Raw genomic sequence first — 13,111 nt, forward strand, 5'->3', positions numbered from 1 at the left:
TCTCTGAGTAAAGAACCTACCTTGGATATCCCTCCTATATCTCCCACCCTGAATCTTAGAGTTATGCTCCCTTGTAACAGCTACATCCACCCGAGGAAATAGTCTCTGAACGTCCACTCTATCTATCCCCCTCATCATCTTATAAACCTCTATTAAGTCACCTCTCATCCTCCTCCGCTCCAAAGAGAAAAGCCCTAGCTCCCTCAACCTTTCCTCAAAACTCTCCAAACCAGGCAGCATCCTGGTAAATCTTCTTTGCACCCTTTCCAATGCTTCCACATTCTTTCTATAGTGAGGTGAACAGAACTGCACACAATACTCCAAATGTGGTCTCACCGGGGTCCTGCAGCATAACCCCACGGCTCTTAAACTCAAGCCCCCTGTTAATAAACACTAACACATTATAGGCCTTCTTCACGGCTCTATCCACTTGAGTGGCAACCTTCAGAGATCTGTGGACATGAACCCCAAGATCTCTCTGTTCCTCCACATTCCTCAGAACCCTGCCGTTGACCCTGTAATCCCCATTCAAATTTTTCCTACCAAAATTAATCACCTCGCACTTATCAGGGTTAAACTCCATGTGCCATTTTTCGGCCCAGCTCTGCATCCTATCTAATGGTGTCTAATTTGAAGAGGAATGAGGAGGTGGCATGGATAGCATGAGGGAGGGCTGAGGGGTGAGGATGAGGGGATCTTTAAGTGACGTTGGGATGGTTACTGCCATGTTGGAGAGCTGGGCCTTCCAATTGGACCCATACACCTCACACATTCCATCGCGGCTCCCAAAATGCACTGCAGACCCAGCCCCCTGCGTGGAACAGGCAACACTCTGGGGCAAAGTCACAACGCGGTTGGGTGTCCACTTTGGGAGGTGCAAAGGGTTCCCAGGGCCCACATGAAAATCCGGGCCCATGACTGAGTCTGAAGCTAAAGCTGCGGGGCAAACACAAAGGTTCCCTACCTTGTTCTTCCCCGGATAACACCTGGCTTTCACGGAGTGCCCCCCCCAACAAAAGGAACGTTGTCACATTGCCTAAACCCAGTGTGCGGCACAATACTTACACGGAGTGCCTTCACTTCCAGTGATTACTCTCGGGATGACAAACCTACCTACGTGGCTCCCAAGGACGTCCGAACGGTCAGCGCATCGCTGCTGAGTTTGCACAAGTGTCCCGTGGAAGAGCAGCGTCTGAATTCCAGTGAGATCAGAAACAAGGGGGCGGCCATTGTGAAACGCACCCAGAGTGTGCCAGCCCGGAAAAGACCCACCATCTCGCGCCAACACTCGATCCGGGAATCCGATTCTGAGATGAGAAATCACATCGAGGAAGACGTCATCACAAACCTGCCTGACAGACCGTACGGCACCCTAACAAAGGTTCCTCTCTCCGCTACTCGCTCATTAAAGCTGGTCCACTCCTGCCCTCAAAGTAACCCACGTCTGAGAATTCAGGTAATTGTATTGTTCCTCAACGTGCTTGGTCTCAATGTTTGTATGTGTGTGTGTGAATGCTAGTGAGCTTGCATTTAAACAGTAAAAGGTAAGCGTTATGCAGCAGGTCCTTAAGGATCACAAAAGACAGATTTGAGATGTGGAGCTTCAAAATAAGGATCTCATAACATAATAATAACCTTTTATTGTCACAAGTATGAAGTTACTGTGAAAAGCCCTTAGTCGCCACATTCCGGCGCCTGTTCGGGGAGGCTGGTACGGGAATTGAACCCGCTCTGCTGGCCTTGTTCTGCATCACAAACCCACTGAGCTAAACCAGCCCTTAGATCTGGCAAATATAGAACTAATGTGGTGTTGGACAGAAGCAGGTGTCGACCCAAGCAGGGCGACAGAGCTGCAAACCTGTACCCTTCACTGCTCAGGTGGAAATAGTTCCAGTTGGTAATAAAAACTAACAGTCAACCGGTGGGGGTGGGTGGGGGTTCATTTTTAGAGAAATGGAATTGGAAGGCAGAGAATGTGAATTAGGCCGCATTCCGCACAGTGCGGGCCGCCATAACATGAATTATAAGCGACGCCGGTCCAATTAATGGCGGCTTAGGGGCTGCTTCTGGTCAGCTTTTCTGGTCCATGGGAGGATTGAATCTCCCTGGGTAAAGACCGAAAAACAGGCTACAGCTTGGGCATGATTCCCCTGTTGGCTGAGACCGGATTTAGTGCCCCATTGGTTGAGGCACTTTGCTGCCTCCCATTGGCCATCCTAATTACCTGTTGCCACTTACGCGCCCCCCCCCCCCCCCCCCCCCCGATCCCCCCTCCCCCATGCCCATGAGTTTGGGTTTGATAAGATCCCCGCGCCGTTCGCAAGCGTCGCTTTACGGGCACAGACCTGACGATTCTACTTTGTTTTGTCTGTGACAGAGTCACAACCCACGCCTAATGCCGGTCGATTCATTCAGAAAGTCCCAAGTGCCATGGGAACGCACCTCTGGGCGCGAGGAGTGGTCCTCTCCATCAGAGCCAGGAAGAAAGGACTTGAAACCTTTTGAGAAGGTAAGAAGGACGGTCTCCAGCATCTAGATCTGACCTGCTACATCTCATTATCAATATTCCCAATTGAAAACCTTTCGGAGATTGATCAATGTGAGGTACTTTGTGGAGTCCTCATGCTGTGAAAGGCGCTGTATAAGTTGAGGTCTCTCTTCCTCTCCTGAACGTTCTGGGTAGAGTCCCACGGGCATGGGTTGCCCCTCCAATTCCTTCCCCAAGTGTACGTGGGTGTGCCAGTCATTCGACCAGGGCTGGGGCATCTCGGCTGATTCCTATCGTCCATTCACCTGAGGTCCACACACTTCCATGTACCGGTGTGTGTGTGTGTGTGTGTTACAGACACGATTTCCCAAATGTTTCCCCTGTGTGCCTTATTGACCCAGGACACTCTGCCAATTGTAAGGTCCTCACTATCTGTCTACAATCAGCCGCCGTCCTGGAGGAACCTGGGCACCTCCCCCTCTGGCAGTCCACCAGCTATAGCTTGAGGGGGGTTCCGCTTTCGATCAAGCCTGGCTGACTAGAAATCTCTCCCACTAATCTCTCCCACTCTTACCACCCACCCTGGGTTGGAAGGATGATCAGGCTGATTATCTACTGCTCGACTGCATCATCAATGTCCTTTCCATGGTCAGCCAATCCTGGAGTAGGCACACCAACGCCCTCTCCTCCTCCCCCCGGATTGAAGTTGGGACCCCTCAGCTTTGGAGATCAGTTCCACAACTTACGACTGCGATGTAGGCGGTTTCTCAAAATTTCTGTTGAGGAGGGAAACGTTCGTCTGAGCTGCAGAATACCAATAACCTCTCCCTTCTCCCCCACCCCCGTCTGCCCAAACAGTATGAACAAGACATCTCCAGTCTACAGGAAAGCGTGCAGACCATCAGTCTGGAACTGAAGGAGGTTAAAAATCACATGGACGAACGTGTTCAGCAGGCACTTCAGGAGAACGAGGAGAGGCTGGGACAGCAGCTGGGGGAAAAGGATGAAGTGATCAAGAACCTAACCGACAGGTGAGAATGAGTCAGCCACCAATAAGGATACGAGGATAATTCTCCCAAACAACTCCACTAATAATTGACTAGGGTCCTCTGCCTTAAACGTTGGCAGCGGCCCCCACCCCCCCCGGCAATTCTCCTGGCCCCGATGGGCCGAGCGGCCGCCGGTTTTCGGCCAGTCCAGCCGGTGTGAAATGGACATGGCCCATCATGGCGGGACCTGGCTGGGGGGCCGTCTACCGGAGTCCTCGGGGGGGGGGGGGGGGGGGGGGAGATCCAACCTCGGGGGGGCCGCCATGGTGGACTGGCCCGCGATCAAGGCCCACCGATCTACAGGCGGGCCTGTGCCGTGGGGGCACTCTTTCCCTCCGCGCCGGCCCCTGGAGGGCTCCACCATGGCCGGCGCGGAGAAGAAACCCCCTGTGTATGCGCAAGAACACGCCGGCGGTTCTGCGCATGCGCTGGACCACGGCGGCCCCTCCGACGCCGGCCTAGCCCCTGGAATTGCGGAGGATTCCGCAACTTCCGGGTGGCCCGCGCCGGAGTGGTTTGCACCGTTCTTGGTGCCGGGCCATCCCGCCGATTGCGGGAGCATCCCTCCCCCTATCTCCATAAACCCCACCTGACCTTTCATTAAAATGTGTTCATGGGACATAGGCGTCCCTGGCTGTGCCAGCATTTATTGCCCATCCCTAATTGCCCCTTGAGGGGGCAGTTATGAGTCACCACATTGCTGTGGGTCTGGAGTCACGTGCGGGCCAGACTGGATAAGTATGGCGATGTCCTTTCCTAAAGGACATTAGTGACCCAGATGGGTTTATACGGCAACTGGCAATGGTTTCATGGATTTTTATTATCCTCAGGCCATTACTCTTGGCCTCTGGTTTACTAGCCCAGTAACAATACCACAATGCCACCGCCTCCCTGCACATCTTTGGGAGGAAGCCGGAGGAGGAAACCCACACAGACAGGGGGGAGAACGTGCGGACTCCGCACAGACAGCGACCCAAGCCGGGAATCGAACCTGGGACCCTGGCGCTGTGAGGCAGCTGTGCTAACCACTGTGCCACCGCGCTGCCCTAGTTGGGCCTTCGTATTCCATAATATTTCAGCAGTTTATTTAGGAATATAGTGCTTATGCCAAGCGTTGGCATTGCACCTCCCTGAGTCAGAAGGTTGTGGGTTCAAGTCCCACGTTAGGATTTGAGTATTTAATCTAATGTCATCTAATCTAACATAACCTTCAGCACTGCCATGGACCTTTGGGTGTGTGTGAAAGATCCCCTGATACTATTCAACTCAGAGTGGCAGAATCTCCTGGCAGACATTCAACTCATGAAGTTAAAAAATGAAATGAAAATCGCTTATTGTCACGAGTAGGCTTCAATGAAGTTACTGTGAAAAGCCCCTAGTCACCACATTCTGGCGCCTGTTCAGGGAGGCTGGTACGGGAATCGAACCGTGCTGCTGGCCTGCCTTCGTCTGCTTTCAAAGCCAGCGATTTAGCCCAGTGTGCTAAACCAGCCCCTCCCCTCGCCATGAAAAAAGCAGATGGCCCTAACCTCAGTTCTACTCGTGGGATCTTCCTGTGTGCAAACAGGGACAGGGCCATAAAATAGCGTCCAGTACAACTGATGGCCATTTGCCTCCATCAGGCTCCATCCGGGGTAAAATGAGCGGAAATGTTTGGGGCAGTGAACGGATCGACCAGTGACAATTTAATGCCGGGTTCAGCACTCTGTTCCTTGGATTACTCTGCCACCTTTACTCTGCCACTCTTGCCCTCAACATCACCTTATTCCATTTCCATTCACCTGCTATGTTTGTGCGAAACCACAATGTCCTCTGATTTTACAGACTTGAAGCAGTTGAAGTGCAGAGGAAGAAGGACGTTGACAGATTGGAAGTCGCCACTCAGAACCAACAACGGATCAAATCTTTGGTAAGTGATGTGTCTCTGGCTGCTCCTTATTAATACGCACAGGAGGAGGCCACTTCGCCCACTGGCTTTAAAATGTTGTTCATTCGATGCTGGTTGGACCCGCGCTTACCGCCTCCTCCCCAACTTCCCTTGAACTGAATAGTCAACCACGCCTGGGCCAGGCAAGGATGGCGGATTTCATTCCCCAACGAGCCATTAGTGAACCGGATGAGCTTTCTTTTTTGCAGCAGTCCTTTGGCCCCCCTGCATCCCACATAGGGAACCCCCCCCCCCCCAGGCATGATCCCCATCGCAGGAAAAATGCCAGGTGGCACTTTGACACCTTGGCAGTTCCAGGCTGGCACCCAGCTGGCAGTGGGTGGCACCAGCAGTGGCAGGGTGCCAACCTGCCCAGCAGGCAAGCACCCAGGAGCCAATCCCCTGGGAAACCCCCAAGAGTACCATTCCGTCTGGTCCCCTTTTGTGGAGACGAGTACTGAACGGCGCTCGCCCGAGGTCCTTGAAGGGGTTAAACCGCAACATCTGGGTAGATCGTGGGAGTGCACATTAGAGTAAGACTAGCTGTCTCACTCTAATATGCAGATTTGCTAAAAAGGGATCCGACCTACAATGGGCGGGTTTCACATTGCGCCACCTCGAGTGATTGCTCGAGATGAATCTCCCGGCATCTACCAGCGCACCACGCTGCATTTCGGGCATAACACAGCCGGTAGATCGCACCCGTAATGAGAATGACTTTGTTCTTCACAGTGAGGTCTTGTAGGTTCCCCACTACCAGACCAATTGGCCTATAGTTACCAGGTTGACCCCTGACCTCTATTGGAATTGGCAGCCCTCATGCGTCACTCTCATATACAAGGAGGATTGAAAGATTGTGGGCAGATTGTTGGGCCCTCTCCACTTTAGCTTGAATCAGCAGTGTTGGATGCATCCTGTGGACCAAGCGATTGTTAAAGTTGATTGATGCCAACCTATTTAGCACCTCCTTTCTATCTATGTTTATCCTTTCCAATGCCTCTACTCTTCCCTGCTGGGCGGGGCTATGGGACAGAGCAATGAGATTAGTTGGATAGCTCTGTCAAGGAGTTATCACACGATCATTGGGAGGAATGGCCTCCTTCTGTGTCGTATCATCGTATGGTCCTGTTGTATAAGACTGCTTTTCCATACACACCCAGTGGACACTCTGCTGCCTCAGTGTAGGAAGTCTGAAGTCTTTTGGGAATTCAGTGCAGGCAGTCTGAGCACGTAAAGAGCACGTTCATCCTTAAGCATGGCTTCATCGCCAAACGTAGCTCATGTTGTTTGACGGTGGGTTTGAGATCTGTGCCTTTAACCAGAGGCCTCTGGGTCTTTTTTTAATGCAGGAAAGCCGCCTCGTTGCAATGGAAGAAGAACGCAAGGAACTGCTGCTCTCCTTCAAGGTGCTGAAGGACAACCAGCAACCTGCGACCTCCAACCACGTCCCCCCATCGAGTTCCCCAGCCGGGGCTCCGTCCAGCGTCCAGCCCAGTCCGAAGACACCTCCCATCCTCACTGAGCCACCACTTGTGGAAAATGGCCAATCCGAGATTAGCTAAGAACCTTCTCACCCTTTGGAATTGTGTCTTCCCATAGAAATGGCATTAGAAAGGAGCAAAAAAAGTATAGTATTCTGTAACCCTTCCTCGTCTGCACCGTCTGGGTACACATTGATGTTGTTGCTCGTGTTCTAATCATTGTCGACGAGGAGGCAGCATTAACTACAGCCTATTGACGTCTTTGTGGGGGTGGTGGGGGAGTGTTGATAGTGTCTCAGCCAATCAGTAGCAACAGGGCAAGAATGGGGACAGATTTGGGATTCAACACACACATAAAATTATACAGAATGAATGACAAAGAAACGGGCCATTCGATCCAACTGGTCTGTACTAGTGTCTGGGCACCACATGAACGCCCTCCCTCCACTCTCTTTGTCCCACCCTTATCAGTTTAACAATGAGTTAGATTAATGGAATGTGCAACCCAGAAGCCGGTGGTTTACATTGAAAGGATTATTTAGACGTATGGATTTACCTCAGTGCGGTCCATGCTATTGCTTGGCGTCATGAAGTCTTCTCTGTATTTCAAACACATTTTGACGATGTTCAGGAACACCCATGTGTAAGTTACCTGTGACCAATGTTCAACCTCAGGCACCTGGCCAGAGTGAGGGTGCGATTCATGCTGCGCACCCTGCTCTAGGTAGACGCATTCGGACATGGGAGTCACTCAAGTGACTCCCATGGCGAGGCCAGTATTTGTTGCCCATCCTTAATCGCCCCTTGAGGAGGTGGTGGTGAGCCGCCGCCTTCAAACCGCTGCAGTCCCTGTGGTGTAGGTACACCCACCGTGCTGTTAGCTAAGGAACCCCCCCCCGTGACATTGACCGAGCGGCATGTCCATCCAAGGCAGGACATTGCGGGGAGGGCATTTTGAGGTGGATGATGCCATTTTGATGAGATTTTGTAAACAATCCATTGTAACATTCCTGTATTTTTTTTTGTATAATATTGTGCGTTTTACGGGTCCTGAAAAATATTGTGGAGCTTAAAGCATCCTATTTTGCTACCGATCGGGAACATTCCGCGTTTATCTGTGCGGATCTGGCAAGTGTAAGTTTATGGTGTTCGTTTTGAGGGCCGGTTTCTGAGCTGGCAAATATGGAAGCGCAGGAGATTTAAGTGTCGCACAACTTACATTCATTTGGCATTTTCCAATGCAGCAAAGTCTTTCAAGGAAGTCTACAGGAGCGGCTCTCAAACAAAACGGTTGACACAAATTCCGAACGGGTGGGTCCAGAAATCTTTTAGAAGGAGAGAGGTGGGGAGAAACGTCGGGAGAGGAGCAGGGCATTTAGCCTTTTGTGTTCCCCTATTCATGAGGGAGGGAGGGAATGATATTTTGTCGTTTACCAATCAGCTGCCAGGTCGCAAGCCAGGCCACGGAGGGATTGAAATGCAAAGCCTGGGAATATCAAAGCTGCGGCGTTACTGAACCAAGAACCGGAGTTGGTCAGCGGGCAGGTGTTGTAGCCCGCACGAGATCTACGGGACGGATCAAGTAGCCTCCCGGTAAGCCTCATGGAAGACGAGCTTCCCCGCTGAGGGATGGGAGGGGGCCCATCAGCCAAGAGAAGTGGTCCCGGCCGGGCCCTGAAGTGTAAATATTTGCTTCATAACAAAAAGAAGTTTCTCGTAGTAGCCACTAAAGCGTGGAAGCGATGGATGGATGGAACTTTGTGCGAGTGAGGATACGGGCAGCTCAGTGGGTGAGCTGAGGTTTCGGAGCACGGCTCCTTCTTCAGGTGAATGAATTCACCTGAATTCACCTGAAGAAGGAGCCGTGCTCCGAAAGCTCGTGTTTGAAACAAACCTGTTGGACTTTAACCTGGTGTTGTAAGACTTCTTACTGTGCTCACCCCAGTCCAACGCCGGCATCTCCACATCGAGGTTTACATAGTGGTGAGTGGGAGACTAAACAAAACGACAATAAATGGTTAGGATCGAACGGTACACCAGTTTCAGCAGCAGATATCTGCTCTTCCCCGATCGAAGCCAGGGAGGAGACAAACGATATTATACAGGAAGTACCAAACTGATTTATTTTGGGATCTGGGTACAGCTGGAGTATACTCCGTCCAAATCCCGGTGGGGCGGGTCGCATTTTGGATTTCAGATACTTTCGGTTTTCGGATACCACACATAGACCTAGATCTACCGAAGCTAAGCCGAAGCCCAGGTTATCCATAGTCTCAGGTAAATAAAATGGCGAGAAAAATGAGATGTAACACTGAATGATTTATGCAAGCCACATGTAATAAGTTCCCACAATCTGTGATTCTGCTCGTGGGAGCTTGGGGTTTCGGCAAACTTTGATGGCAGTCGGCAGCACATGTGAAGCATCATTTTGTAAAGGAGGGGTTTATCTGGCATGTAGCCACCATTTTGTGAAATTATCATGCGCGACCACCATTTTGTGAAGTGATTTGTGACCACCATTTCTTGAAGTGATTTGTGACCACCATTTTGTGAAGTGATTTGTGACCACCATTTTCTGAAGTGATCTGTGACCGCCATTTTGTGAAGAGATGCACGACCACCATTTTGTGAAATGATCTGTGACCGCCATTTTGTGAAGTGATCTGTGACCACCATTTTGTGAAGTGATCTGTGACCGCCATTTTGTGAGGGTACGAATTGCGCGTGCTTCTGTCTGAGAATCGGATAACATCATGTATGACATTTCAATCCTGTAATAAAAAAATGATTGTACAGTTAGCACTTGGATACGTTTCCTCGGTGAGTGTACCTTTCAGGTTGCGGTGAATGTATTACGGCAACCATTCACCATTGTATTACATTACATTACATTGTACTATGTTGATGCTCTTGTGGGCTCCGCCCCCTCGGGGGAGGTATACAGAGCTGCTGCCCTGTAGGCGGCTCTCAGTGCAGAGCAGTCGCAGGCAGGCACAGTTCTAGCTGATTAAAACCACTGTTCACTTCAACTCTCCGTCTTATGTGAATTGATGGTCGCATCGCAGGTTGATTGACCAGTCTTGGCACTGCATCCAGGTGTTTGCCAAAGCTATTAGGCCTGCAGTGATATCCCATGTTCTGAGATGTTGCAAGATGTCCAGGAGATCCAAACACAGGTAAGGCTCAAGAGGAATTTGTTTCCTGTATCTGGGAATATTGTTCCAACATGTCCCTCAGATTACTGACTTGGGTGTATGTTAAAACTCATCTTCCAACATTTGGAGGATCTCATCCTCTAACCATTCTCTCTCCCCATTACAATTCCTCTCTCCCTTTTACCCTGAAACGGTCCATCATTCTGAATGAAAAAGGTAAGGGGATTATTACTGAAATTATGCGTACTGCGAACAGGGTTAATGTGGGACTAAGACAGTACCACCTAAGCAGTGATGTAAGAAGGCACATGACCCAGACACAGTGTGATGTTGAGCAGAGACGTGTGTAGATCTAAGCATGGAGACAGCGCTCCTAGCTTTGCTGTACAGGTGCAAATAGTTCTAGTAGTTAATAAAAACTTACAGTTATAATCTTGTGTAAAGACGATAGAGAGTTCTTTAAGATACACAATTCTGGAACCAACATCGTCCCAACATTATGGACTGATATAGGACCAGTAGGAGTCCATTCAGCCCGTCGAGCATTAGAATTATGGAATCTCTACAGCCCATCAAGTCTGCACCGACCCTCCGAAAGAGCGCCCCACCCAGGCCGACTCCCCCCCCCCCCCCATCCCTATAATCCCACCTAACCTGTACATCCCTGGACAGTAAGGAGCAATTTAGCATGGTCAATCCACCTAACCTGCACGTCTTTGAACTGTGGGAGGAAACCCATGCAGAGATGGGGAGAACGTGCAGATTCCGCACCCGAGGCCAGAATCGAACCTGGTGCTATGAGGCAGCAGTGCTAACCACTGTGCCACCTCACCGCCTTCAATGGGGTCATAGATATTGTAACCTGCCTTAGTTCGGTAACCCTGTATATCCTCACCCATCTATCAGTCTTAACCTTGACCGCGCCTCAGTAAAAGCTGTAAACATACTCGGAGTTCTACATTACGGCTGTCCTGCGGAGACACAGGCCCTTTGTGTGTGGAACTGGCTGCAGTCAATTTACACACCAGAGTCCATTCCTCCGCTCGTGACATTGTCTCACCTCCGAACTGCTGGACAATGTGGCCAATGCCTTCAACTCTCTGATTGGTGAAGGTTAATGAATGCCCGGTGAAGGTTAATGAAATGAAATGAAAATCGCTTATGAAATGAAAATGAAATGAAAATCGCTTATTGTCACGAGTAGGCTTCAATGAAGTTACTGTGAAAAGCCCCTAGTCGCCACTTTCTGGCGCCTGTTCAGGCAGGCTGGTACGGGAATCGAACCGTGCTGCTGGCCTGCTTGGTCTGCTTTAAAAGCCAGCTATTTAGCCCAGTGAGCTAAACCAGACCCTCTTGAATGCCCGGTGAAGGTTTTTTTTGGGTTTTTTTTCAACAGGTACATTTATTTGATTAAGTGGAGACAACATTTAGGATTACATTGTGCATTCGGAAGGACTGCAGTGTAGAGAGAAAAAGAGACAGTTTAAACATCTTGTATTAAAAAAATTAATATTAAGAGCCTGCTTTAGAGAGAGTAAATAGTACATCATCTCAGACAGTAATATAGTTGATGATAAAAATGACCACAAGGCAAGTCTATAAGCCACTGTCTGCAGACAGATCGGCCAGATAATGGGACCATCAGGAAACGCCTTCTCTGACACAAACTAAGCACATAGCGGGTCACCAAAACCTGACAGAACCTCAATCATGTACAAGTGCTCGAAGGTTCCTGCTTAGGCTGGCTGGTGTTGATATGAAAAGGACACTGGAAAACAACAAAGTATAAACTGGGAGGGGAAATTCCCTGGATCAGGGTGACCAGGAGGGGGAAAAGTCAGATCTCTGCTCCGTGCCAAACACTGGCGTCTCCCGCTAGCCTTCACCCACATGCCCAGCAATGCCACCTTGCTTTTACACAGGGTGAGGACGGAGTTCCAAGCTGGCTGCAGGATGCCTCTGAGCCGGGAGCTCAGTCAGCAGCCAGACACGTTTCAGAAACGTGTTTTTCTTTTTAATAAGTGCGTCTCCATGGTGACCATGGGCTCACGAGGGGGATGGGTGTTGGGATTTTGGGATTAACTGGCACCCACTCCCCAGTGAAGCTGATACAAGAGCAGATCCACTTGGTGGATCTCTGAGGAAGGGATTCAAGGTACGCGCCCCACCTTTCCACAGTGCTCAGGATCCTTTACAAGAACAGACACAGACTCTGATGTGCGTATGAATGTATTCAAATACATACACTCACGTATCACTCACTCTCAGCCACCAACACGTACAGTTTCTCTCCAACTTTTCTTCAAAGCAATTGGACTTGGAAAACACTTTCAACGACACACACACACACAGCCCCTCCATCGTCAACCCCCCCCAAACACCCACACATCTCGCCCCCCCCACAACCCCACAACCCGGTGAAGGTTAATGAAATGAAATGAAATGAAAATCGCTTATTGTCACAAGTAGGCTCCAATGAAGTTACTGTGAAAAGCCCCTAGTCGCCACATTCCGGCGCCTGTTTTGGAGAGGCTGGTACGGGAATTGAACCGTGCTGCTGGCCTGCCTTGGTCTGCTTTAAAAGCCAGCTCTTTAGCCCTGTGCTAAACCAGCCTCTCTTGAATGCCCGGTGAAGGGTAATGAGTGCCCAAATTGGAGAGGACTGAAACTTGGAGATTGCCCAACGGGACGCACAAGATTTGACAGGAGAATTGCTTTGTGCCAAAGAGGTGATGACACTTTCTTACAGGGAGGAAGGTGGACTCCCCGTCGATGCTCGAAGGTCACTCAGAGTTCCAACTGTAGCGGAAGGGGTTAACGGAGCGGTACGCTAATGTGTGATGTGGATGATGATGCTGTCAGTCAGCCAGTAATGTGTTGGACCCGAGAGGGAGAGAGAAGGCCGGAACAGAATGGGCAAGACCTTGCCAAAAAGTGTTGGCTTAAGTGAGAAAACCGATGTGAAGCTTTCAGGATTTCGCAGCCATGTTTCTCACTGTATTGAACAACAC

The 13,111-nt window shown here is 50.2% G+C and overlaps 1 protein-coding gene across 1 annotated transcript in view; it reads left to right on the forward strand.

Annotated features, from left to right (window-relative positions):
- LOC119957123 (ras GTPase-activating protein nGAP-like) overlaps positions 1-9,974 on the forward strand; it is a 65,075-nt gene extending 55,101 nt beyond the window's left edge. Inside the window, 6 exon segments of the mRNA XM_038784848.1 lie at positions 1,087-1,456; positions 2,378-2,509; positions 3,347-3,519; positions 5,362-5,446; positions 6,814-8,745; positions 8,917-9,974. Of these exon segments, the coding sequence (XP_038640776.1) occupies positions 1,087-1,456; positions 2,378-2,509; positions 3,347-3,519; positions 5,362-5,446; positions 6,814-7,026 (973 nt within the window). The 3' untranslated portion in view covers positions 7,027-8,745; positions 8,917-9,974.
- Positions 9,975-13,111: the final 3,137 nt, after the last annotated feature.

Source organism: Scyliorhinus canicula, chromosome 25 (assembly GCF_902713615.1).
Source record: "Scyliorhinus canicula chromosome 25, sScyCan1.1, whole genome shotgun sequence".
NCBI classification, from domain to species: domain Eukaryota; kingdom Metazoa; phylum Chordata; class Chondrichthyes; order Carcharhiniformes; family Scyliorhinidae; genus Scyliorhinus; species Scyliorhinus canicula.